We start from the raw sequence: 25,065 nt of genomic DNA on the forward strand, positions 1-25,065 counted from the left end.
TCAGGGAGGCAGTAGAAGACAGGAGGGCCTGGCGTGCTGTGGTCCATGGGGTCACGAAGAGTCGGACACAACTTAACGACTAAACAACAAAAATGGGATGTTATCTTTCATCTATGTTTCCTTGTGCTGGGGGGGCATGGGGGTTCCCAGGATACTCTTCTGGGTCCCTGATGTCTTCTCTTTTTTTCCACAGTCCTCAGATCAACATAGTAGAACCCATGGATTGCAGTAACACTTATTTATTGATGATACTCAGAAATATCTTTTAACCCCAATTCATTCTTCTAATGTTCCAATTCATATTTCAGATTGCTTTTCTAATATTTCAGCTTGGATGCTCCATCACTGTCTAAAACTTCGTCTCCCTAAAACTTATTTATTTATTTATTTATTCCACACAAGTTTTTTTCTTTCAACAAGTTTTTAAGTAATGCTAATGTTATTGCCCACTCTACAGATTTGCTGGAATTCATCTCTCTCTTCCCCCCCCCCCATTTTTTCTGTAAGGGCTTGGGACATTACTTTGAAAATAAGATCCCTTTTGCATCTCCTTAAAAGTTCCCTAAGGTCAAATTGTTGGCACTATAATTTTCAAAGCAATGGGTAGTGTTGTTCGTTACATTACTACTTTTGTTGGGAGTTGCTGGGTAGAGGGAGTATTGCCACTTCTCTTAACTATGTATAGTGACTGGATGGGTTTTTCCTCTCCTTTCTAACTTGAAAATGAGCAAGATTCAGAGCAGCACAGGATCATGTTTGCTACTGACTGTATAGTTTAGAGCAGAGTAGGCTAAAGTGGCCAAATAAATAAATAAATAAAATCCCAAGGATTGCCAGGAATTGTCTGTTTGCTCAAACATCTGATAAGGCTAAAATTAGGGAACTATGCTTGTTATCTTTGATCTTCCAGGGAATTCAGGATATATAAGTACCCTAGCACAGAGAAAAGCAGAGGTATTATCTTCACCCCGAGTTCATTTCACACCCGGAGGTATGCCATTTTGATGGGTCTATTCCTTTTCTATCATTGCTAGTTGTTCTTGCTTTTGCTTCATTACACAAATCATACAGTATGGTGAAACAACTGCTTGAAAGCAACTAGTGTATTTTTGAAAAGTGCAAGATTGCTGAGAAAAACCCCTCCAGTCACCACACACAGTCAAGAGAAGTGAGAATAGTACCCAACAAAATATTCCTTCATTGAGGAAATCTAACCCCTTTATTGAAATTAAACAAAGAAGAAATGTTCACAAACATTTTAAGAACCTTCTTGTAAAATGGTCTTAATAACATGGTAATGTTTATGTAAAGTGGGCTTATAGTGTCACACTTGAATCTAATAAAGTGGACATCCATCATGTTGTAATAAAGAGAAGAGCATCTAATTAAAGTAGGACATCATTTGCAGGATTAAAGTCATTTAGCGTAATTGAAAAGTGTTAATACCCTATTTTATCCTCTTCCATTGGTATTACTTCAAGGGTAAAACATTTTAAGGTGAAAATGTGTCTTGTGTCTTTAATTGAATGTTATTACCTACTGATTGTAACATGTTGAAGCTGTTTAATTACAAACTTGCAAAATTAATTACAATCTTGAAAACCAGATCCCAGAGGGTTACAATGTTCTGTTTTGTTTATTTATTTTTTATTTTTGGCAAGTAAATGTAACATAAAAATTGATACCTCCGTTGTTTATAATCAAACATAGTTCAGTGTGATTCATTATATTCACATGTTATTTCTTAATTGAGCTGCAGTAAAGCAACAGAGGTTAACCAGGTTAATGTTTCCATCCTAATATGAAAATGCCCAGGCTTTGTAGTGAGACATCAACCTATTAAATATTTTTAAAAGTCCAGTCACTGTATTTTATCATCAAAATTAAGTGCATGATATTTTAGTTTTGCCTGAATGAGAATGTGCCAAGTGTCCTAATGTTTTTATCTTAATGCTTAGTTACAGTCTACATTGGCAGTGCTGTCTTTCCCTCCTTGTCAAGAAAACTCTTCTTAAAATAATAGTTATGTGGCACTGTTAAACTGAGCTATTTAACATTAGCTGTATAGTGTACACACACCATAAATCATAATACATTTTTCACTTAAGAGACCTTTTCTTCCATCCTATCTTATTATGTATAGCCACTAGAAAGGAGTGCGACCATTTCCCAAGATTTTTCTTAGTGCTAGTTTATGCATCAGCAGTTGATTTCTTATATTTAGTAGCTACCACTCTGGACTGCAGTCGTATGCCACAAAATGTACCAGCCTTATTCCCAGGGAATGTATTTACTTCTTGATCCCTTTTTCTTGTGGGCAAAATATAGGGACTAGATAAAAGCTACAACAAAAACTGCCAGAACAGCCACTTGATAATAAAAAAACCTATGTTGAAACTATTGGAATGTGAGGTACGCACATTAAAACAATATTTTAGAAAGCAAAGACATTAGATTTACTTGTCTATTAACTTTTTCATGCCCTCAAACCAGCCAAAACAGAATGGCATGGAATAGTAACTTCTACGTAGAGCAAGCCAACCTAATTCACCAGTCACATATGATTAGAGGGGGTGGCTGCAACAAGTCACAAGCCTTCAACAGGAATCACACTCCATTTGGTTAGTCTGTTGTAGTCCAAAGCAGCCAATGAATACACTTATTAGGAATTGGAGGCTTTACCTAACACTTCTTCCTTAAATACATTTCCTTATGAAGCACAATAATTTATGTGTGATTCCTATATTTTGTTCTGTGTGTCAAACAACATAGCTTTCAGTAAAACATCTCAGGCACATATGCCTCCAAATAATGATACAGCAATTATAACCTCCAATTGGTATTTTATAAGAGTTAAAAATCCATTCTTAGAGTACAGTTTTTCTCATGAATTCTATATTCTATGTCTGATTTACAAAGTGAACACCACATAAACGTGTGACCAACCACTTGTCTCTTAGCAAGGCATACAATAATATATGATTTGTGTCTTTCTTATCTTATTGTATTACTGTGTCCTAGGTTTTTCAAAATCATTGGTGACTCATATTTTTTGCACTGGTTTTGATTATGCGTCTTTGCAGAATCTTCTCTTCCCAAACCAGCCTCTCCAGCCCAACACCAGGTCATCAGTGTCACCAACAGGAGATCTCACTATTACCAATATTCAGCGGTCTGATGCAGGCTATTACATCTGCCAAGCACTCACTGTTGCTGGAAGCATTTTAGCAAAGGCTCAGCTAGAAGTTACAGATGGTAAGAAAAGAAAAAAAAACCTATGTTATTTCTATATTACAAAATAACAGGGAGAAGTCAATATAGTTATATGTGCTAGAGAAGCCACTTTTGAAAGAAACTGCCACTGGCTTATATCTGACCCATGGCCTCTTCATGTCATATAAACCTTTGTTATTTATTTCTTAGAGGAATTTATTATAGTACCATCTAGAGATATAGAGAGGTTTATTGGTGGCTGCTTTAGTACTCTGGGATTACTTGCTGAGGGAGGCCAGGATGGCCTCCTCTTAGGGTTCCTTCTGACAGGAGGTAAATCCATTTAAAAAAAAAAGAGTTATACCTGGTAAGGACCTTGGTTTATTGTTGATCTTTCAGTTATACTTTGACCTGTGTATATGTTTTAATTGCATTTGTTTTATTTAAATCTTGCTTTTGTTGAGTGTTGATTATAGAAGAACGGTGAGGGTATAAAGAATAAAACACTAAATGGCAACACACAATAACTACATTAAGACATGCTATACAAATATAGAGTAAAAGGCATTAGGAACAACATGAAACTAATAAACACAGCCATCATAAAATAGAGCCACATGAATTCAAAGGTCAGAGAAAATTTTAAAAAAAGATCTTTGACATAAAAATGACATCAGGGTAGGTACCAGCTGAGCATGTCTGAGTACTCCATAATACGGCACTATCCTGAGAAGACCCTTTCTCTAATATCAAATTTCAGATGCTTAGTGCTTGAATGGTAGAGGAATCTGATGAAGGGCATTTGATGTGCCACTTTTAGTGTTTCGACAGGCATATATGGCGAAAGGCATCCTGTTTCCAAGCCAGAGAGAACTTAAAAGGTCAGTAGTAGTTCGTTGAACTAAGACCTAGATAGCATACAGGCAGCTGAAGTCAGAATAGCAGTATAAAGATCGTGATAATGACACTTGGATTGTTAGTAGCACTAAAACTAATGAAGCCAAAATTCCTATTTGGCTACTAATTCATTCTATTCTAAGACTGCAATACTCTCTTTTAACAGACTCATTAAATATCTTCTGACAGACTTTGATTAATTTTTACCATTAAAAATGGAGAGTTACATACAGATCCACTTTTATGTGCCCTATAGATACCTGAACCTACCATGAAAATATCTAAAATACACTGATTCTGAATAATCTGGTTTCAGCAAGCACATATTCATCATTAATGATGGGTGGAGAGAATCAGCAGCAGGTTATGGTGGACTGAATGTGGGCCTGATGTTTTTCTTTGTTTTTTCAAAATATGATAGTATTTTTATGACAAGGAAAGATAATTTTTTCAATATCCTTGCATCTTTACAAGTATGCTGCTAGTTTCTGGAAATTAAAGCCTAACCTTTGCTCAGTGACCTCTTTATGTCTTACCCTTCTTTCATTCTTGATGACAAAATGATGCATTTTCATACAATTCAAATTTACATGTAGATGAAAGAGACATTTTAAATTAATGGAAGAGCAGTATTTTTCTTAAAATCTGTCTACAATGCTGTCTGATTCAGTGCCATGGCTGTGATTGGAATAAATATAGTGCACAAATATTGGCCAAGAGAACACTGAGCTGTTAATGTTTGCACCTGCTTGTCCTGAAAAGATTTACTGCAACAGGAACTGAAAGGAGCAAGTCAGGTTCAAGGATATCCATGATAGGGAATTCTTCCTTCAGCCAGTCAAGGCTTCTAGTCTGTCTTATTCTCCATAAATTTATAAGAGTAGAGATATATGTAAGGAAAATATTTTTTAAAAAGAGATATAAGAAAAATTAATAAACTGTCACTGATTTTTCCATCTGTTCAGGTAGATGTTAGTACTGTAATATTATGTGATATATCTGTACTATATCAGGCTCACATCATGCTCTTTATAGGTTTTGTTATTTGTTAAGTTTGTATCATATCCTTTCTCCAGTGAATTCAGAGCCACATAAACAAGTTCAGTTGTTCGTGCCTGTTTTTCAAAACTACAGGGGTTTTTTTGTACCAATTAGAAAGGCCACTTTCCAATATGAGGATATCTCTTTACCCAAATAAAGTATTGAAGCATTATATTTTGAACTGTTGTCTTTTTAGCTTTTTGTTTAGCCTTTTCTCCCCCTTTTGGATAACGATTTAGCAGTGAAGCAACTTACTGGTTCCATTAGACTCCATTTAGTTTGCTCTAAAGCAGCTTACATCCAATAGAAATGGCTGTGGAAAGTGAAAACATATGACATAAGCAAAAAAGAAAGAAGTGCATAATTATACTATATATAGTTCTACTTCAGTTGCAACGTTTTGTAGCTTCTATTGGAATTATTTTTAACTCAAGTATTCATATGAGAAGAGATTACTAACTGTTATAAAATGTGCTGAGCCGAGAGATAATCTTGCTGATTATGGATTGTGGCAAGAGCTTTCTGTATATTTGAAATTCAGATATGCTTCCTTGAAAAAATACCATGTAAATCATTCTCTCCTTCTCTCATGGAGAAATGAAATCTTTTCTCAAAAAAAAAAAACTAAAACAATCTGGGCCGTTTTCTTCAAAAGAAAACTAGGTAAGCATCTCGGACTTATAATGACTCATTATGCAAATATACTAAAAGCTTCACTATACCTGTCAGCATGAGTTTAATACAGAAAATTCAGTTATTAGTTCTACACAGTTTAGCTTTTGAATATTAAAAGCCAATCTCAGTTTCCTCTCATTTATTCATTATTGGTCAAGTTTATTGTTGTTTTGTGGTTTTCTGTCTGTATTTGAACCTATCACTGATTGTTCTGTTTCTAGGTAAAGCCATGCTTTGTATTTTAAAGGTAGTGTTTTTACTGCCTAACAATGTCTCTTGTATTGGTCAGCAATTGGATAACTTTTTACGAAATGATTTGAATCACTAATTTAAAATGTAATGAACATCATCTAATATCTTCAGTCTGCTTTTGCAGGTATAAAGTAAAAGCTAAGTAATTTTCTTAGGTACAGTACTTTCTTCAAGTAAGCAATAGTTCATACATGTAACCATTTTCAAAATGTATCTAAGAACTGGTTGTACTCTGTGGAACCATTCCACAAGGTGAAGCTCTTCTGCATGTATTTAAAGCAGTCTTCTAAAAATTCTGGAAATGTTTCATTTGGTGTACACGTTATAATTACAAAGCCAATATAGTAGTTTATAGATTACTGGATATCCTACTTGTTCATTTAACCTGTAGCCTTCATGTCGTGGAAGCCTGTATTAGTCTCACCCTTAATACCCTTGGAAATAAAGGCTCCTTCTGGCCAGGAGACTTTCAATTACTTTATTGATCCTTTTGTATTTAAAGGATTATGATCTACTCATTTAGTCAGTAAAAGCTAATTATGTGCCAATGATATTGTCTTTTTTTCTTTTCTCTTAAAAGGCTTTGAAAATTCTGGTAGCTTGCTTTAGCTACCCCGTTAAAGGGTAGAGGTGAAGGCTAATGCTTTCATAGATTAATAATGGTGACTAGAAATCTTCCATATTCGCCTCAGTAGAATGCTTCATATGGAGCAATGTAAATGAGGAGAAATATCTGCACCTTCTCCGAAAATCCCAGTTCAATTACTGGTGTTACATTATGTGCTGGTCTATGTGGATTTGTGTTGCATCCTTGAATTTCAGAATACTTTCATTCAGTTTTTGTCTGAATAATATGAAGACAGAAGAAACAGGCTTTTTCAATGTAGTTATACTAACACCAAGGAACAATCTTAGTTCATTTTTATAATGTAATATTTGTATTTTCAGTCAGGTCGGAAGAAAAAACTATATTTTTTCTGCTTAACAGATGGTTCAGGATACATTCAGCAACCAAATTATTTATGAAAAACTGTTCTCACAGGAACAGTGAACATGAGCATTTACCTCATCTTAGAGATATCCCACTGGTAGCAGAATGAAGTATACATGCAGCCATGCACTTATAAGTCACAGAAACATTTATAAAATAACTCAAGCATAAAAATGTATAAATTTAAGTGAAAGATTAGTATTAATAACTTTAAAATATGATGAATAGATGTGATATATAAGCAATTAGCCAGTTTGATTAAATATGAAATATTCCTCACTAGAGAGCAGTTCATTCAGTCAACTTATTGAAAAGTTAATTTTTATGCATGTTATAGTTAGAAATTGTCAAAATCCAATGTAGAGCTTGCAGTAGCATAGGAATATTAGGCCTCTAATCCTTGCAGCTATTTCTATCCCCAGAAATTGGCTCCGCAGGAGTTCCAGCCTTTTGGAACTTATTTTTCAGAGAACATAGCCCAGTAAGGGGGGAGGGATTGTCTCCTCCCCACCTCTGCCTGCAGAAGCTGCTTTCATAAGCACTGTGACCCCATCAGATAATGGACAAAGGTTTTGATGATATATATGCTGAAGAAAACTAGAAGAAAAATCTTTTACTTTTCCGTTTTTAATTGGTGGACAATTTCTTTCCGTTTTGTTACCATTATTTCTGGTGGTACAGTTTAAGAAAGAGAGACAGAGATCTCAAACGCTTGTTTTGACCGATCCTCTGTTTTAAAAAAATTATGAACAGTAAACTCCATATTCAAACCCAGTGGAGACTGGTGACTACAGTTTCAAGAGGGCAATGAATCTGATTTGGATTTTAGAATTTATAGAAGCTAAAAAAGGTATAATCAACCATAAGCCCTCATAAGTTCAGTATCTTGGATATCTCTAGGTAGCATTAGTCCAGTCTAAAACCTGGAGTGGATCCACAGCACCCACAAAATCACTTACCTGAAAAAAACTTTTTTAAAAAAATTGTTTATCTTTGCAAATAGAGTTTGGTTGACAAATAAAAGTCTAAATCCCCTCAGGGCTGACACAACTACAGTGGTGCCCTGCTTAACTATTACCCCGCTTGACAACGAATCCGCTTCACGGCGATGTTTTTGCGATGACTATTGCAATCGCAAAACAATGTTTTAATGGGCAAAATCCGCTTTACGGCGATCGGTTCCCTGCTTTGGGAACTGATTCTTTGCATTATGACGATCAAAACAGCTGATTGTCGGGTTTTCAAAATGGCCTCCGGCTGTTCAAAATGGCTCCGCACTGTGTTCAGGATGGATTTTTTGCTGCACAGGCATCGGAAAATGGTCACCCTATGGAGGATCTTTGCTGGACGCTGAGGTATTTTGCCTATTGGAATGCATTGAACCCGTTTTCAATGCATTTCAATGGGCTTTTTTTATTTCGTTTGACAAGGATTTCGCTGTACAGCGATTTCGCTGGAACGGATTATCCTCGTCAAGCGAGGCACCACTGTATAGGCATAAATGTTACTGAATACCTTTAATGCATCTTCTTGCCTAGTGGTAAGTTCGTTTTTTGAAGGCTAAGTTTTAAAAGGTACCAAAATATATGGCATTAAGTCATCAAATAAAGAAACATATACATATACATATACATATACATTATCTATCTATCTATAGCTAGTTAATTAGTCAGTTAGTTAGTTAGTTAGTTAGTTAGTTAGTTAGTTAGTTAGTTAGTTAGTTAGTTAGTTAGTTAGTGAAGCTTATATACCGTCTACCATAGTGAGATCACTTTTCATAAAATGAACAAAAGTTATATACAAGATGTGCTGCTTATAGAACCAAGCAAGAATAGAATTCCCATCACCCCTCCAACAGACATTACAACTATAATTTTAAAAGGTGAATACCTAATGGCACCTGATGTAAAAATAGAAACCCTAACAAAATTACAATAAACCAAAAATCCACATACATTAAATAGACAAAATATAACAAAACATAACAAAACTTAATATAATAGGGGGGGCAATGAGGCAGTTTATAGAAGGATATTGCTGAATGCCTCCCTAAACAATTCGCTTTTAACATGTTTTCCAAAAATTTGGAGGGAGGAACCCTATCTCACTTGCCAAGGAAGTCAATTCCAAAAAGAGGGTGCCACTACTAAAAATGCCCATTTCCTGGTGGAACCTTCCTTTATCTCTCTTGCATTAAGCACCCTCAATAGTAAGGCCTGAGAGGATAAGGATATCCAGCTAGATATGATGAGGGAGAGACACTCCAACAGGTAACAGGGTTCAAAACTGTTAAGCGCTTTATAACTCACACCTTGAATCTTTCTCAAAAGCTAATAGGATGACTGCAAGATTAGGGAAATACCATCAGCCAGAAATTACCCTGGCAGTCAGATTCTGGACGTACTGGTATTTCTGTACTATCTTCAAGTAGTCTGTTCTTGACATTACTCATGTGCGCGCCAAAGTAATATAACACACGTTAAATCCACAATATGGGCTGGAACCAAGCAACTGCAAGGGTGGGGGAATAGTGTTTCAGCCATAGGAAGGTTTTATACCATTCTCATTTTTATACATAAGGATAAAGTTGTACAAGCAGAATATCTTTGGATGTAGGCTCATTTTTTCTGTAGGCACAAGGTGGAAAGCCATATGTATTTAAAATAGTCTCTAAAAATTCTGCTTGAGCATTGTGTTTTATGCTTCAACTTGTGACTTTATGTAAGCACTGGTATGTGTCAATTGATATTAACATTTTACTTGGTTTTCTTCATATAGCTTGAATATTATTACAGTTTGCTGTGACTCACTGCAGTATTATTTTTGTTATTAATTTCTCTTAGATAGAGTCATTGAAGAACAATGTTTCATTATGTAGAAAATATTTTTGAGGACATTGACATCTATTCAATATGCTTATATATTCTTTTATAGAGATGATTCATAACTAGAATGTACACAGTAATACCTTGTAAAAAAATAAATCTGTTTTATTCAGTTTTAACAGATAGGCCTCCGCCCATCATTCTTCAGGGACCTGTAAACCAGACATTGGCAATAGATGGAACAGCTTTGTTGAAGTGCAAAGCTACTGGTGACCCAATGCCAGTTATCAGCTGGTTGAAAGAAGGATTCACTTTCCTGGGTAGAGATCCAAGGATATCTATACAAGACCAAGGAACACTGCAAATTAAACTTTTACGAGTGAGTAATGTTTAAATCACTTGTTAGCTATTTTGAAATAAAGATATTAATAATTAAAAGAAATCTATGTAATTATGAATTTAGTTCAGTTCAAGCAGTCAAATATTTAGTAACTGTTTTGTTGGTGGTGGCTATACAAGTACTATCAACAAAACACATCAGCCAAAGTCCTTTTATCAAGCGATAGGGATTCCTGTTCTCATTGACAGAAGGTAAAAAATTCATGCATTACTGATTCAACAGGATATAATAATACCATTGTGCTATGCATCAAGCCATATCTAATTTTCTCAGGAGCACCATCTTTGACTGCTATAACATATTGGCTGAAATCCAATACTGTAGTAAGTCACAACTAGAGTAGGCCTATTGAATCAGTAGAATTTGCAGAAGAGTTGGCTCACTACTGGTTCAAAAGATCTAATGTATTGCATCTTACTAGTGGATTTTAGTCACAGAAAGGTCAATACGATTCATATTCTTAAAGTGCATTGCTTTTTAATCTTGCATAAACCCATAAACTAACCTGCATGTCAGCCCATCTTGCCATCATGACTGAAAACTCTTCATCTTTGTACAGAAGTCTGAGTTTGTTTCTCTGTTGGGTGGATGGGTGGATGGATGGATGGATGGATGGATGGATGGATGGATGGATTACCCCATTAGTGCAAGCACTACTAAGGGGAGTTCCAAGATAAAACCTAAAAATCCCATAGACCCCCACATAACAATACAACAATAATATGCCAATCAAAAAAATGCAAGAAGAGATACAATTAGAGATGCAGGTATTCGTATTCTTATACGAATATCCCCCCCACGGGTGGAAATCACGAAGGCCTGGCCCCATGAGGCTGGACAGTCCACTCATCATTCCGCCGCTGATGCCAGCTCAATGGAGCCTTCCTATCGTGCCATTGTCTGCAATGGATTAGCCACTCCTGGCAGGAGGTGGGATGAGAAGCCTCTCTTGCAGGTCACGGAGTGGCTAATCCATAGCAGACAACGGTGCGATAAGAAGGCTCTGTTGAGCTGGTGTCAGCGGCAGAATGGTGAGTGGACATGGGGCCACCTGGGGGGGGGATATTCGTATTCATATAAGAATACGAATACCCCCATCTCTAGATATAATCATACAAGAGAGAACAAGAAAATATATTAATAGCATCCAGGAAACTCAGTTGTTGAAAGCAGCTTTGAATTGTTCTGTTTTCAGTGATTCCCTGAACATAAGGAGGGAAGGAGCCTGTTATATCTCTGCTGGTAACCTATTCCAGAGACTGGGCACCACTACTAAGAAAGCCCGATCCCTTGTCTATGCCTTTCTGAGCTCCCTTTGTGCAGCCACGTTTAGCAACATGGATTAAGAGGAGTGGGTGAAACAGGGAGCTGATTCCTGGGAGAGGCATGCTGACAATTAACAAGGTCCTAAACCATTAAAGGCTCTATCGGTCATAACCAGCACTTTGAATTGAGCGTGGAAACTGACGGGGAGCCGATGAGTGTTCACTAAGAATATATGATCAAATTTTCTAATCACAGAAGAAGGTTTCCTTTATTACTGTGGTATGCTAGAATAAGTTAATTGTTTAATGCTAATAGAATAAATGTTGATAGTTCTTAAAATAGAAAGTTAGTTACATTTTACAAAAAAAATCACAACTGCATGCTGTAATAGTGAACCAAGCAAGTCCCCAGTTTGGTGGGGAAATACTCAAGTCACAAGCTGCCCTTAATTCATGCACGTTTCTAAAACATAACATTAACATTTTCCCCCATTAATGCTTACTAATGTTAGAAGTTCTGAAATGAATTTTACAAATCTTTTTTAAACAGGACCCTTAGTTTACTTAACTATAGTTAATCTACAAATGACTAAAATGGCAGAGCTCAATGAGTTAGGTATGTGACTGCAGAGCCAGAAGTTGGCAGTTAAATTCCCCACTGTGCATTCTAGAGGAGCCAGCCTGTGTGATCTTGGGTAAGCTGCGCAGTCCGAGGATTATCCCAGAAGAAGGGAAGAGTAAACCAGTTCTGAGTACTTTCTACCTACAAAATCCTTAGAAGGGTCATCATAAGAATTGACTTGATGGTACATGATTATTCATTATTAAACAATGATAAAGATGGAAAGAAATGGAATTTATGCAGGGGTTTAGCTGCATCCTTTCCTCTGATTGTTAATAGGAAACTAGCATCATGTGCACCCAAGACACTGTGTGAAAGGATCCTGTGGCTGAACCCATTGTTTCTGCTCTCTATTCAGCAAATTCAGAATGATATTTATTTATATTACAAGATAACAGAATTACATTTTTTCTTTGGAGTTATCCATTCTTTTGCAAAAAATTTGTACAAAAAGAATACATAACAGAGATATGATATATACAAAGAGACACCTATAAAGTCTGGAAAGAAAATCTATATGTTGCACGCACAGTTAAAATTTTAGTGCAAGTACAGTTTAGTTGTGTCAGCAGTAGTGCTAACACTTACTTTTATTATCATTCCTTTTTCACTGCCTCATAAATAGGCAGCTAAAGAGTATGAGAATGAAAGGCTATTTTGTTTCCTGCCACTATCTCATCAGTGCTCGTAAATGAATTGTTAACCTCCTTGGAACAAAATGGAATTTATTAAAAAATGTATGCTAGCTTTCCTTGAGTAAACAATTTATCCTTCCTTTCAAGGCTAAAGGCAGGTTTGGGCCATGAAGGTTAATGCATTTTTACTGTAGAGCTAGATTAAAGAATGCGCTTGAATAGTCAAGATTCCCCAGTAGTGTTAGAAAGCAGCAATTAAAGGTTAGAGCTTAGTGATTTCAAACAAACTTTCAGAGCATTGATGATGGGCTTCTGGCAAGAATCCACATGTGAGAAGCTTATAGGGTACACTTAGCCATGGACATAGCCCTATATGTGTTCAGTGATGCATGTCCTTTAATTGCTTTGTTAAAGACACAAGATCTATAAAACAGCCTCAAACAAAATTAAGCATTTCTGTGTAAGAATTGAGAAGAATATCCACAGAAGTATATATAATTTTATAGCATTAAGATTACTGTTGATCTCCTACATGCAAAAATATTCCTTCATTATCACTCTGAAGAATGCAGAAAATTGAGTGTAACAGGTAGATTCTGTAGATGTTTATGAATCTGAACATTTAAATTGTTTTGCAAATATTAGTTTTAAATTTCCCCTGAAATACATTTTGCCTTAAACTTTCGCAGTTCAGGACTCAACCTTAATTCTTTTGGGTGAATACATTCTCAGGAAAAAATTAAAACCTCCCCATCTTTCCTTACGTTGATTGTCTACAGGCAGCTATTTATATAGTATTAACTTAATGTGATTGCTAGAAAAACATGAGGTGATTATAATTCTAACCTCAGATCATAACAGCGAGGAAGCAAAGAAGTAGACACTCCAGTCACCTTGGGCAACTGGTTTCTCATATGGTAGAGTGATAGGTTACCATAAATAAATATAGTAGCTGCATTTGTGCAAAATTTGATATATTTAGAGTTCTTAGGGGCAGTTAAGGAAATAATTATGTTATGCATGGCTAGTTGCTTTTCAAAAAATATGTTTTTCTCTACCTTTCTACTTGACTTGAGCAGTAATGATGTGCTGAACTATTATCAAGGTTTACATGCACGAATCTATGTAGGCTGATTAGAATCACACTTGAGGGTCATTCTAAAGATTAAATAATAATGATTGTTTAATTCTTAATATGATTTGCTGTCTTTTTTCTCAGGAATGATTGTCCCAGCTCCTGTAATCCTACATTAATTCACACACTTTATTCCCCTTAATTATGTGCTCAAATGGGGTTGATTTATCATACCATAATAGCTACATATTTGTATAAATTTAATTCAAAAGAAGCTGTCTCTGTTATAAACCTATGCCTGGCGTCCATAATGGGCTGCATAATGGCAAACAAATTGAAACTTCATCCAGACAAGACACGGGTGCTCCTGGTCAATTTGAAGGCCAATAAGGGAATAGGGATGCAACCGGATGCTATATGAGGTTGCACTCCCCCTGAAGACTCCAGTCTGCAGCTTGGATGTGCTCCTGGATTCATCCCTGAGCCTGGGTGCCCAGGTATCAGTGGTGGCCAGGAGTGTACTTGCACAGTTAATGCTGGTAGTCCCACTGGCCTGTTCCTGGAGATGTCTGATTTTGTTACTTGATACATACCTTAGTTATATCCCTCACTGATTACTGTAACATGTTGCATGAATGTGGATATGTCTTTGAAGATGGTTTGAAAATTTCAGCTGATTCAAAATGCAGCTGCCAGACTGCTGACTTGGGTCAGCTATAGGAGGCATATATAATGCCCTAGCTACAATTGCAGTGGCTACTACTGCATTTCTGGGCCCAATTCAAAGTGCTGGTCCCACCTATAAAGCCATATACAGCTTAGGTCTAGTCTTTCTGAAGGACCAGATGAGCCTTTCAAGCCTTTAACGTCTTATAAGAAGGCTCTTCTCTTGGTCCAATTGTTGTTGCAGCCATGTTTGATGGGGACATGAGAGAAGGCCTTCTTTTTGGGTGCTCCCAGCTTACTGAATGCTCTCCTTTGGGAGGCTAGGTTGACCAAATCCCTTTTATCCTTCAGCCAACAGTTGGTGGAAGGATAATGGGAAAGGGGCTGCTCTAACCAACCTCTTCAGGGAGGTTTTTTAATAACTTTGACTGAGATGCTGTGTGTGTGTGCGTGTGTTATTTTTCTAAACTTGATTTAGAATTTTTATTATTTTTAAATTAATTAATGGATTTTAAATACTTATTGCACTTTTACTTGCTTAATTAGGGGACCTTGGAGTTCTTGATGCCCCCCAAAATCTGCTTTTCATAGCCCCTATAATCACAAGAGAACTTTTTGATCCTTTTTTTAAAAAAAAAAAAATTGAAGAGCAGGGGTTGCTAGGTTGCAATGGTGGCTGTATTTGAGGCCAGCAAGGTCAAATGTGGGCCCATGGACTAAAGTTTGTTGACCCCTACTCTCAGACAGTTGAACACCAATGTAGCAGCTGATAAGAATTGCTCTTAAAATCCTAAAGAGGCCTGTCACACATCACATATTGATGACAGGTGCCTTTCAGTGTCAAGTGAAATGTTTGGTTGGCTCACATAGTTTTAATATTTGTCATGGAAAAGGGGGAAAAGATAATGACAGAAATATTCCCAAAATGTTTGCAGATCAGGTGCGTGCCTGCACACATACAGAGAGAGCATTTTTGAAAATCTATAAAACATCATGGCATTAAGACCACCCCTACCTTTTAAATCCATATACAACACTTCACAGAGTGGATACGATTTTCTTCTTTTATCTTCAGTGTCAGCATCCTACCTGATTGCCTTCTGTGTTTGGAGTAACAGACACAGCAGGGTTAGGGTTTCATGGGGCGTTTCATATGCAACCAATGAGTGTTTTTCATTGATCTTACAACCAGGCCACAGCCCTAATGTATAGTATTAGAAGGTTTTTCCCTGGGAGGTGGGAAAGAATGATAGACAACTATGACAGAAGGGGATGAAATAAACCTACAGTATGTATTTTCCTATGAAGGCCTTTTTTCTTTTTTCAAACATAGCTACCATCTTTTTAATACAAAAATCTTAAATGAATTGTGAGATGCAATATGACTCAGAGAGAGATTTCTTTCACTGTAAAAGATTGTGAAAATCTAGCAAAGTAATTTCAATTATATAGTAATGGAAGAGAATTATGAGCTAATTGGGGGCTTAACTGTGCCCTTCTCATGGAAAAGAATCTATGGAAAGTTTAATAACCACTTTATAAATTGTTTATACTGGTAAAGCTAATGGATCGGTTCCAGAATCTACCTTGTGTAGGTGAAAACCTCACTGCTGGAAAGTGCTTCCATCCTATTTCCAGACATCCACCCACCTCCATATGTCACTGCTCACTTTGTTCAGTAATATCCACTAACTCTCTGTATAGCGTTCCCAGTAAAACCCTTGGGATCACAGTATTAGTGATGACAGTTTTCAGAAATTAACAAGCTCTGCCCTTTCCTGTGCCCCCCTGTGATGAAAGGCACGTGCTCCCAGGGAGCCTCAGGGGGAATTGGATTTTTAAAAATTTCTTAAAAACTGATGGTGTTGTCTGCCTTGTTTATATGTTATATCTTTGTCCTGTCTTCCTTCACCCCCAAATTAAGCTCAAGACTATGTATGCAGCTCTCCTCCTCCTCCTCCTCTTTTTAATGAGACAGATCATGCTGAGAGAAGGTGACTGCCCTAAGGTTATGAGTACGTTTCACAGCCAAATGGGGATTTGAACCCATGTCTCCTAAGTCCCTGTCTAGCACTCTATCCTCTATACTACACAGGATGAGGACAGGGAACTCTATGCCACCCCACTTCCATAAGCCTCAGTCTGGATCTTATCTAATGTTTTTCTACATTATGGGATATTTGGGCAAATGAGTTAACACAGAAGGGCTTGATCATCTGCTACAGTCTCTCACTAGGGAAATCCGAGCAGTCCCAAAACAAAAATGAGGGCATAACAACTATGATTAAGTAACATCTCTGAGGCATTTCCCTTTTGATTCTGCAGTATGTTTGCATGGTCTTGGATATCTATTGAAACTCAACCAAAGTATGCTTGCTGTAGCATAAAATGTGTTATTCAAATGTGTTGTCCAGCTGTTTTATTTGGGTAGTATGCACATTTAGCATTTGTTGTTATTATTAATGGAAATTAATTCAGCTATCCTAGCTTATTAAGGAGTTTGTGAATGTGGCCTGTTTTTCTACCATAACTCATCAGGTCATTGCAAATGTAATATATTCTTACTGTCCAAGCCTAAACCTGGAGGAGAATTCATGCTTTTCCAAAGCTTGCAGTGTAGCTCACATAAATGATGTACAAAGTGCATATTTTGAGAAATATGCACCAAAATATTTTATTCAGTAGAAGTGAATTCTGTTCAGTATTTCTGTTCAGTATTTCTGTTCAGTATTTCTGTTATGTAAAATTGTTTATACGTATATTTATTGTATTATCTTTTAATGTTGTTAGCCGCCTAGAGTGGTCCTGACACGACCAGATAGGCGGGATATAAATTAAATAAATAAATAAATAAATAAATAAATAAATAAATAAATAAATAAATAAATAAAGTGGGAGAGAAAGTTGAAAGGGCTAAGGGGCATTTGCACATCAGCAGAGGAACTCAGTACCAAATCACATGCTTTTCCTGTTCTGTTTCGCTTTGTGGTGAGACACATTTTAAAAAAATGAAGGTAGGTCTTGAACACTACGGTGTTTAAACAGGTGTTCATTTTGTGAGTTCTGAAAGAGTTTTCTATATTTTTTGTCAATAAATGGAGACATTTTGAATAGCAGAGTACAGATTTAAAGAGTCATCTGCCCTTATCCTTTGTAGTCTTTCTTAATTACATGAAATAAAACATTAGCATATGAAATCTCTCTATATATAAATTATTAGTCTAAAATAGAGACATTAACCTGATGCATAATAATTGGTAGAGGAAGCTTGAATATGAATCAAGTAGGATTAAGGAATTATTTCTGTATACTAAATGTAAAATATCATTGAACTATTGTTTAGGAAATATTTGGATTCAGAGTGTAGGCGAATTCCTCTTAGTGTGCAACAAGGGATATTTAGAAAAAATAAATGAACTGGTTAAGTAAAGGAATTGACAAGAATGTCCTCAATCATTTCTACACATTTAGATATCTGACACTGGGACATATACATGTGTTGCTACAAGTTCAAGTGGAGAGACATCTTGGAGTGCTGTGCTAGATGTAACAGGTAAATGAACATTTTTACTGTATTATGGGCAAGCAGAGGAAAAATATTGATGGTGGAGGTGGATTAGATCAGCCATTCTTTTTTTGGTCATGGCTTGTATAGGAGCTCTTCTCAGGTTCCAGGGCCCCCTGTCGAACAAGAATACAAAACAAACAGATGAACAGAAAAAGAGATATTTTTTTCAATCTATAGTCCCCTTCAAATGTGCCAACACCACTCCCTCCCAAGGGCCATATGGCCCCTGTTGAGAATAGTTGGGTTAGATAGTTCAGGAGCCATACCTTTATTTGTGCCTATAGTTTCACTTATGGAAACAGTGTATCTTTACACATACAGTGGTGCCTCGCTTGACGACATTAATTTGTTCCAGCGAAATCACTGTAGAGTGAAATCATCATCAAGCGTAAGTAAAAAACCCAATGAAACTCATTGCAAACCGTTCAGTGTGTTCCAATGGGCAAAATACCTGCTCGTAAAGCGAAAAATCGGTTCCTGAAGCAGGGAACCAATCAATGTTAAGTGAAATTCCCCCATCTAAACATTGTTTTGCCATTACAAAAGCGATCGCAAAAGCTTCAGTGTTAAGCGGATTTGTTGTCAAGCGGGGTAATCATCCAGTGGGGCACCACTGTACAAAATTCCAGTCATGCAAAGAGCTTTGCTCCTTTCCTTCTCCATGCAACCTCTCCTCTTCAAAGCAGGTTTTGCACAGAAGGTGAAATCACCTTCTTATTCTGTTGTTAGAAGTCATTTGATCAAGAAAAGGGTTAACTGAATGTGCCCCAAAATGATGTGTACAGACACTCCTCACTTAATGACCTATGTGTTTAATGACTGCTTGGACTTACAACCAGTTCTCCAGTATGGGGAATCCCCTTTCTCAGTCTTTGTCTCATTCTGCTGCCAAACCAGCCAGGATCAATGTCCAAGCTTCCCAAAATAGCCCCCTTGCCCATTGTGGGGGCTCTCAAACCAGCCAGGAGCAATGCATAAGCTTTCATTTGTTTAGGGTTTTTTTACCAAGCTGGTGGCAACACTGCTGCTGCTGCTGCTGTTCCAGCTGGCTCCAGCTCCTTCCTGCTTCTGCATTTAAGTTCCTCGTTTATTGACCAATTTGCTTAATGACTGAATTGTAAGAACGGAACTCAGTCATTAAGTGAGGAGTGCCTGTACACAATTTTGTTCACTGAATTAAAAGTAGGTTCCACACCTTGAGCCAGAGTGGCCCTTTAATATATTGATAACCCATGTGTCTTTCCCATGTCCCTCAAACTGCAGAGATGGAGATAAGTGAGTACGGATCCTTAGCAGGCAACAATTTAAGTAGCAGGATGCATTCACATTTGTGGTTAATTTGGGTAAGCCCACTTAAGACATTTTGTTACTTTCAGTGTCTGTATAAATCTGGTTGAAGGATCCAAATAAATGTTATTGTTAATTTTGCTGGAATTCTTCATCACAAATGAAAATACAGGTAGTTAAATTGACTACCTTTTCCTATTCTATGTGTTGCTTGATTTATCCTCAGCTGTAGAACAACACATTTTGCATCCTGGAGTCTTAGGTTCTTTCATATCCATTCAAGGAGTTTCAGCAGCTGAGCTGGAAAATGCTTCTGAATGTTGCTTGCCTATTTGAGTAGGCTGATTGAGACAGACCAATGGCCAATCTCAATTTAAGGCATCTTCATGTATCTAAGCTAAAAATGTTGTGATGGGAAAAGTGCCAACTGTCAAGCTTCTCTCTGTTTAAGCCAAGCAACCTTTGTCAAGAAGAAAATGCATTAGTCTATTCTAAGGGGTTGTGTCGAGTGAATATGCTAATATTAACTCAAATTAGTGTGGTCTTTTCAGACAGAGTATATACACATCACCTTCTACTATTCTCTTGGTTCATATCAGATTGGGTTACTATGCTACCTCCCTTCCATTCAGGCATTTGAGATTCTCTGTTTTCACATGTGGGGGAATGGTAGGTTCTGCTCATTCTCATAGAATACAAAGTTCTTCAGCACTAGAACAGCAACCTTGTGCCTACAGCTTTTTGTACAGGGACTCTGCTAGTAACTGGGGCAAAACCACCCACACATGAAGCCATACAGTGAAGCTAGGTATATACAAGACAGAGCTAAAACATGCCTTTTTTTTCCAAATGTGTTCAACTTTAATTCTAACCTTTTCTTTGTTAAAACAGGTTTTGTTTGTTTATTTCTTTTAAAAGTGTACATTGTTACCATTTGTCTTCTACAGAATCTGGGGGGGCACCAGTTAGCAAAAATTATGATTTAAATGACCTGCCTGGGCCACCATCCAAACCTCAGGTCACTGATGTCACTAAGAATAGTGTCACCTTGTCTTGGCAGCCTGGCACCCCTGGAAACCTTCCAACTAGTGCATACGTTATTGAGGCTTTTAGGTATGTTCAGAATCTGTTGTTTTTGTATGTCAGTATTATTATGGCCATTTGCAGGTTTGTCAGAGAGATAAGATATAATGGTAAAAAAATGTTTATGCATATGTGATATGACTTTAAAACTAAAACAGTGAATGAACAGGTCCTGAAATATACTCCATTGGTTGGATTTGCAGGGATACAGATTGACCAGCCTTTCATTTTAGAGGCAGTACAAACACAAAGTAATGACAATGATATCCAAATCAGAATTCTGGCCAGTGACTGAAATATTTTTCACTTACCATTGGAGTTATTCAGAAGTTTTTTGACTGCCTTATGTTCATTGTAATATATATTCATCATTCATTCATAACAGAACGCTCAGAGAAATGAAATTGTGCTCTCTGATATCTGCAAAGGCACTTAATTGACACAAAATTGAACAGCAGTGACATCCCATCAGGCTGACTGGGATGCCATACATTTCTGTTGATATATTTAATAGCACAGGGAAGGCATAGTGCTTTGATCTATCTTTATGAGAGTCTTGTCAGTAATTAAACAGGAAAAGTAGTCACCGAGTATTATTCTTTTGTAGGTTTTTGTAGGTTTTGTAATTTTGCATGCCAGCTTTGGGCAAAAAGGGCCAAAGCTTTTACACATCTTTTGTATTGCATTTTATTGAAAGTATTCATTTCGCAGAGTTGAGCTTTTTAAAAATGTGTGTTCAAAAAAGGTGTTTCTACCTACAATTTCTATTTTGCAGACATTCTTTCCTGATATGCTATTAAGTGTCACTAAAGAAATCATAATTGTAAGCTATTTTGTTTGTGTTGTACTCCCTGTTGATTAACTCAGCTGATACAGTTATAACTAGCTTATAGCCTTAATAATGTCTTGTAAATTTATTTTGCTTCAGTGATTTACAGCAGAAGATTGAAATTCAGCCCTGAGAATTTTCTAACCTTGCCTTCCTTTGATCAATAGTCTTCCAATATATTTTCATTTCAGCCAGTCGGTGAGCAATAGTTGGCAAACGGTTGCTAATCATGTAAAAACAACACCTTACACTGTGAGAGGACTCCGTCCAAATACGATTTACCTGTTTATGGTGAGAGCTATCAACTCACAAGGTTTGAGTGACCCCAGCACCATGTCAGACCCTGTCCGAACCCAAGGTAACTTCATTCTGGTTTTCAGGCAACACCTTTGAAGTTCACAAAATATAAATAGCATGTTCTCCCTGCCCCTTTGTCATGCAATTCTAATATACCTTTCTGTCTTAACATGGCTAAGAAATAAAATCCAGGACAGGGCTATGGTAGTGAGTGAATGATCTACGAATATATCAAGCATATAGTGAATGTAAGCAGAAAGTTTTGTTGTTGGACAAAAGTGAGTAATGAAGTGCCCAAAGGATTTGGGATTAGTGCTATTCAAAATTCATATATAATCTGAAGACAGGGAATGCCAGCAAAGTAGTTAAAACTACAAATGACATTAAACTATCCAGGGTAGTGAAATGACTAGTGGTGTCATAAATCCCTTCAAGTCCCCAGCTGAAATCTTTCCCCAACATTCTTATTTGCTTTTCCTTCCAACATCCCTCGGAACAATAATTAGCTTTTTCTTCTCCCTGCATCTCCCCCCTAACTGGTGCTCTGCTTGTTCTCACTTCTCCTTCACTCCCCACCTTCTTTTCTCTTTTAACTTTCAGAATGGGTTTGGCACCCTGCAGAAGAAGCTATAGACATATGTTATATTTTCATTTCTCCATGATTGCATCTAGGTGGCCATATTGGCTCAGAGACTCATTGGGGGAGTCAACATAATGGATGTAATGCTGCCCTCACTCTTCCCAAACTCTCATAAAAAAGTAACAGGGTTGCTGCTTCATAATAAGAGGGAAGATTAGTGGAGTGACTCATGACAGGGCAATGGGAAATTGCAAAAAGAAGAGACAGTAGGGTGGCAAAATAGGAGGAGCAAAAAGAAGGAGAAACAGCAACAGTTAGAGGGGAAGAGAGAATGCAGTGAGGTGTGAAATGACTACAAGATAGGAAAGGGGATAAGGAAAAGAGTGCCAAAGTAGAAGGGACAAGCATAGGGTAGGAGAGGTAGTTTGCAGGAAGTGGTCTCCAAAAGGTATCTTTGCCATGCCTCCTTAACCATGACAGTGTCAATGGAAATTCTAACTTATCTGCAAAGTGTTCAAAAAGGACATCCACGAGCAAGATAAAAGGCAGTGAAATAATGAACTTTTTAAAATTAGCTATCTGTATTACTCTTTAGCTCAATCATTATCAGGATGGCAGAATTCAGTAAGTTTCTCCAAAGTGAATTATCAGTTTTTAAAAGCATAACTTGCCAAATGTTCCAATGGGAGTCTAAACTAATTATGACCATTGAGGAAAGAAATATTATAGCTGTGACAGACAGCTTCATGAACATGCTGATTCAGTATGCAGAAAAAAGAATAAGGATATGAGAGAACTTATTAGAAAAGGTATTGTGTATGGAATTTCCTATAGCAATTGAATAGATAGATACAAACGTGAGAACAGAATGTTGGATTAAGTGGAACAAGACAGCAGGAGTCCTTTTCTTCTCCTTAAGCCCTCTATACCATGAGTGATCTGGCAGAATAAGCAGCAGAAGTAAAGTTGGGAAAGATGGCTCCTTGCTCTGCCTATGACTGTGGCCTCGTGGATGGATGGATGGATGGATGGATGGATGGATGGATGGATGGATGGATGGATGGATGGATGGATGGATGGATGGATGGATGGATGGATGGATGGATGGATGGATGGATGGATGGATGGATGGATGGAGGCTAATAGGCAATGAGAATGGATGAAATTCCCAATATCAACTTCTTGTAACCAATTGTTAATTGATCAAAATCGGATTACTACAGAACTGGTAGCAAAATTTTGGGCGGCATGCCATGGTAGGCAGAATAGATAGCCAAACCTAGACATTGGTCTTACATTGTCATATTTGTAGTTTTAGTGTCTTTTGCTTATTTGACTTGGCTTTTTATAGTATATGTCAGTACTTGAAGCTCTGCATTTAATTTTGTTTTATTTATATGGCTCGATGCTGTAACAACAATAAAGTAAAGTAAAGTATATCAACTTCTTTACTTTTAATTTCAACACCTGATTGTGATTATTATTGTACCAATTAGAAGATGTGGCAACCAGACTATGTTAAGAAGTGGAGCAGGTAGCAGGACTGGGCAAAGGACCTCACCTTCTTATAAAAACTATTAAATCTAATAGGTCTTTAGCCAAGGCCAAATGCATAGAAACCATTTGCCCACGTCAGATTCCCTATGCAGGATAGCTTGAACAGAGATAGAAAACGGTATATGTATATATGAGGAGCATATATGTTTTATTTCAAAGGTCCTACATTTTTGGAAGGTGAAAATGAAGCAGCATGAAGCAACCAAACAGGCTGTGATCCAAAACCAGAGCTCACTCCCCTTCCCTTGTGCCTGTTTAGCAGGCTGGGTGGGTTTCCCCAACTACCCACAGCATCGATAGGCAGTATTGCTGTAATAAAAACATTTCAGTAAATGTCCTAATTTTAGGGAAGCAACAATGCAATGAATCTGTTTTAGGTACAGTCAGGTATGACATGGAGGCACATTCACCCTAAGCCCTTTCTAAAAGAATTAGTAAGAAACCATACTGACAGTGACATTTGCACTGCCAATTGGCAAAGCAATGTGCTGAACTGTGTATTTCATTCATCCAAAGCTATTGGCATTTGATCTATGTCTGCCTAAAATATAATGGTATGTTATCTGTGTCCAATGTCTTCACCGTGTGTTCTTCCATGATATCCAAAACGGGGGGGGGGGGGGGGGGAAGAGCTTTAATTAATTTCTGCAACTTTTCTTCTCTTAAAAGGATGATATAAATAAATACAGATTATTTTGTTGCAAGCTATTTATTCCTGTTTGGACTTATAAGTCATAAAGCTGTTCCAAAAGGAAAGAAAACAAACAAAAAACCATGGAAGTAATGTCAATATTCTATTATCACTATTGTTTAAAGGAATGCAGACATATTACTGCCCTTATGGAAACAACTTATCTATCATTCACAAACCTGCATAAAGGCTGGCCCACAAAGGACTGTTTGGAGTAACATAGGCCCTTGTATGTGAATTTCTTCATTGTTCAATGTTCTACGTTATTTGCTGCCCACTGGGCTTCTGCAAATCAAGGACACCAGTTTTTTTTTTGTACTGAAACCCAGCTTCCATCTACAGACTGAATTCACTAGACAAAGGGCTGACAATGTTTCTTGAATGTGTGGCAGAGCAGAATTGAAAGTAATACCCATGTTCCTAGACCCCATGCCTCCAGCTACCCTTATCCATGAAAGTCTTCCAAGGAAGTCTAAGAAACAACATCCCTTGTTTCCTGGATTTGCTACGAGTGCTCCTTCCTGCTGTCCTTAATGTTGTTAATGACACTGACCAAGAACAGCTGACAGCTTCTATCATCGGATTCTGCCTGGCAGACTGATAAAATATTTTTTTT

At 37.1% G+C, this 25,065-nt stretch overlaps 1 protein-coding gene across 20 annotated transcripts in view; it reads left to right on the forward strand.

Annotated features, from left to right (window-relative positions):
* The window catches only part of ROBO2 (roundabout guidance receptor 2), a 1,246,783-nt gene that overhangs the window by 1,110,553 nt on the left and 111,165 nt on the right, over positions 1 to 25,065 (forward strand). For all 20 annotated transcript variants that reach the window (XM_020785431.3, XM_072994027.2, XM_072994034.2 and 17 more), the window contains 5 exons: positions 3,084 to 3,255; positions 10,068 to 10,273; positions 18,029 to 18,110; positions 20,360 to 20,525; positions 21,516 to 21,682. In XM_020785431.3, coding sequence (XP_020641090.3) covers positions 3,084 to 3,255; positions 10,068 to 10,273; positions 18,029 to 18,110; positions 20,360 to 20,525; positions 21,516 to 21,682 — 793 coding nt within the window. The remainder of the gene's footprint in view (positions 1 to 3,083; positions 3,256 to 10,067; positions 10,274 to 18,028; positions 18,111 to 20,359; positions 20,526 to 21,515; positions 21,683 to 25,065) is intronic.

The sequence above is a fragment of the Pogona vitticeps genome, chromosome 3, assembly GCF_051106095.1.
Source record: "Pogona vitticeps strain Pit_001003342236 chromosome 3, PviZW2.1, whole genome shotgun sequence".
NCBI lineage: Eukaryota > Metazoa > Chordata > Lepidosauria > Squamata > Agamidae > Pogona > Pogona vitticeps.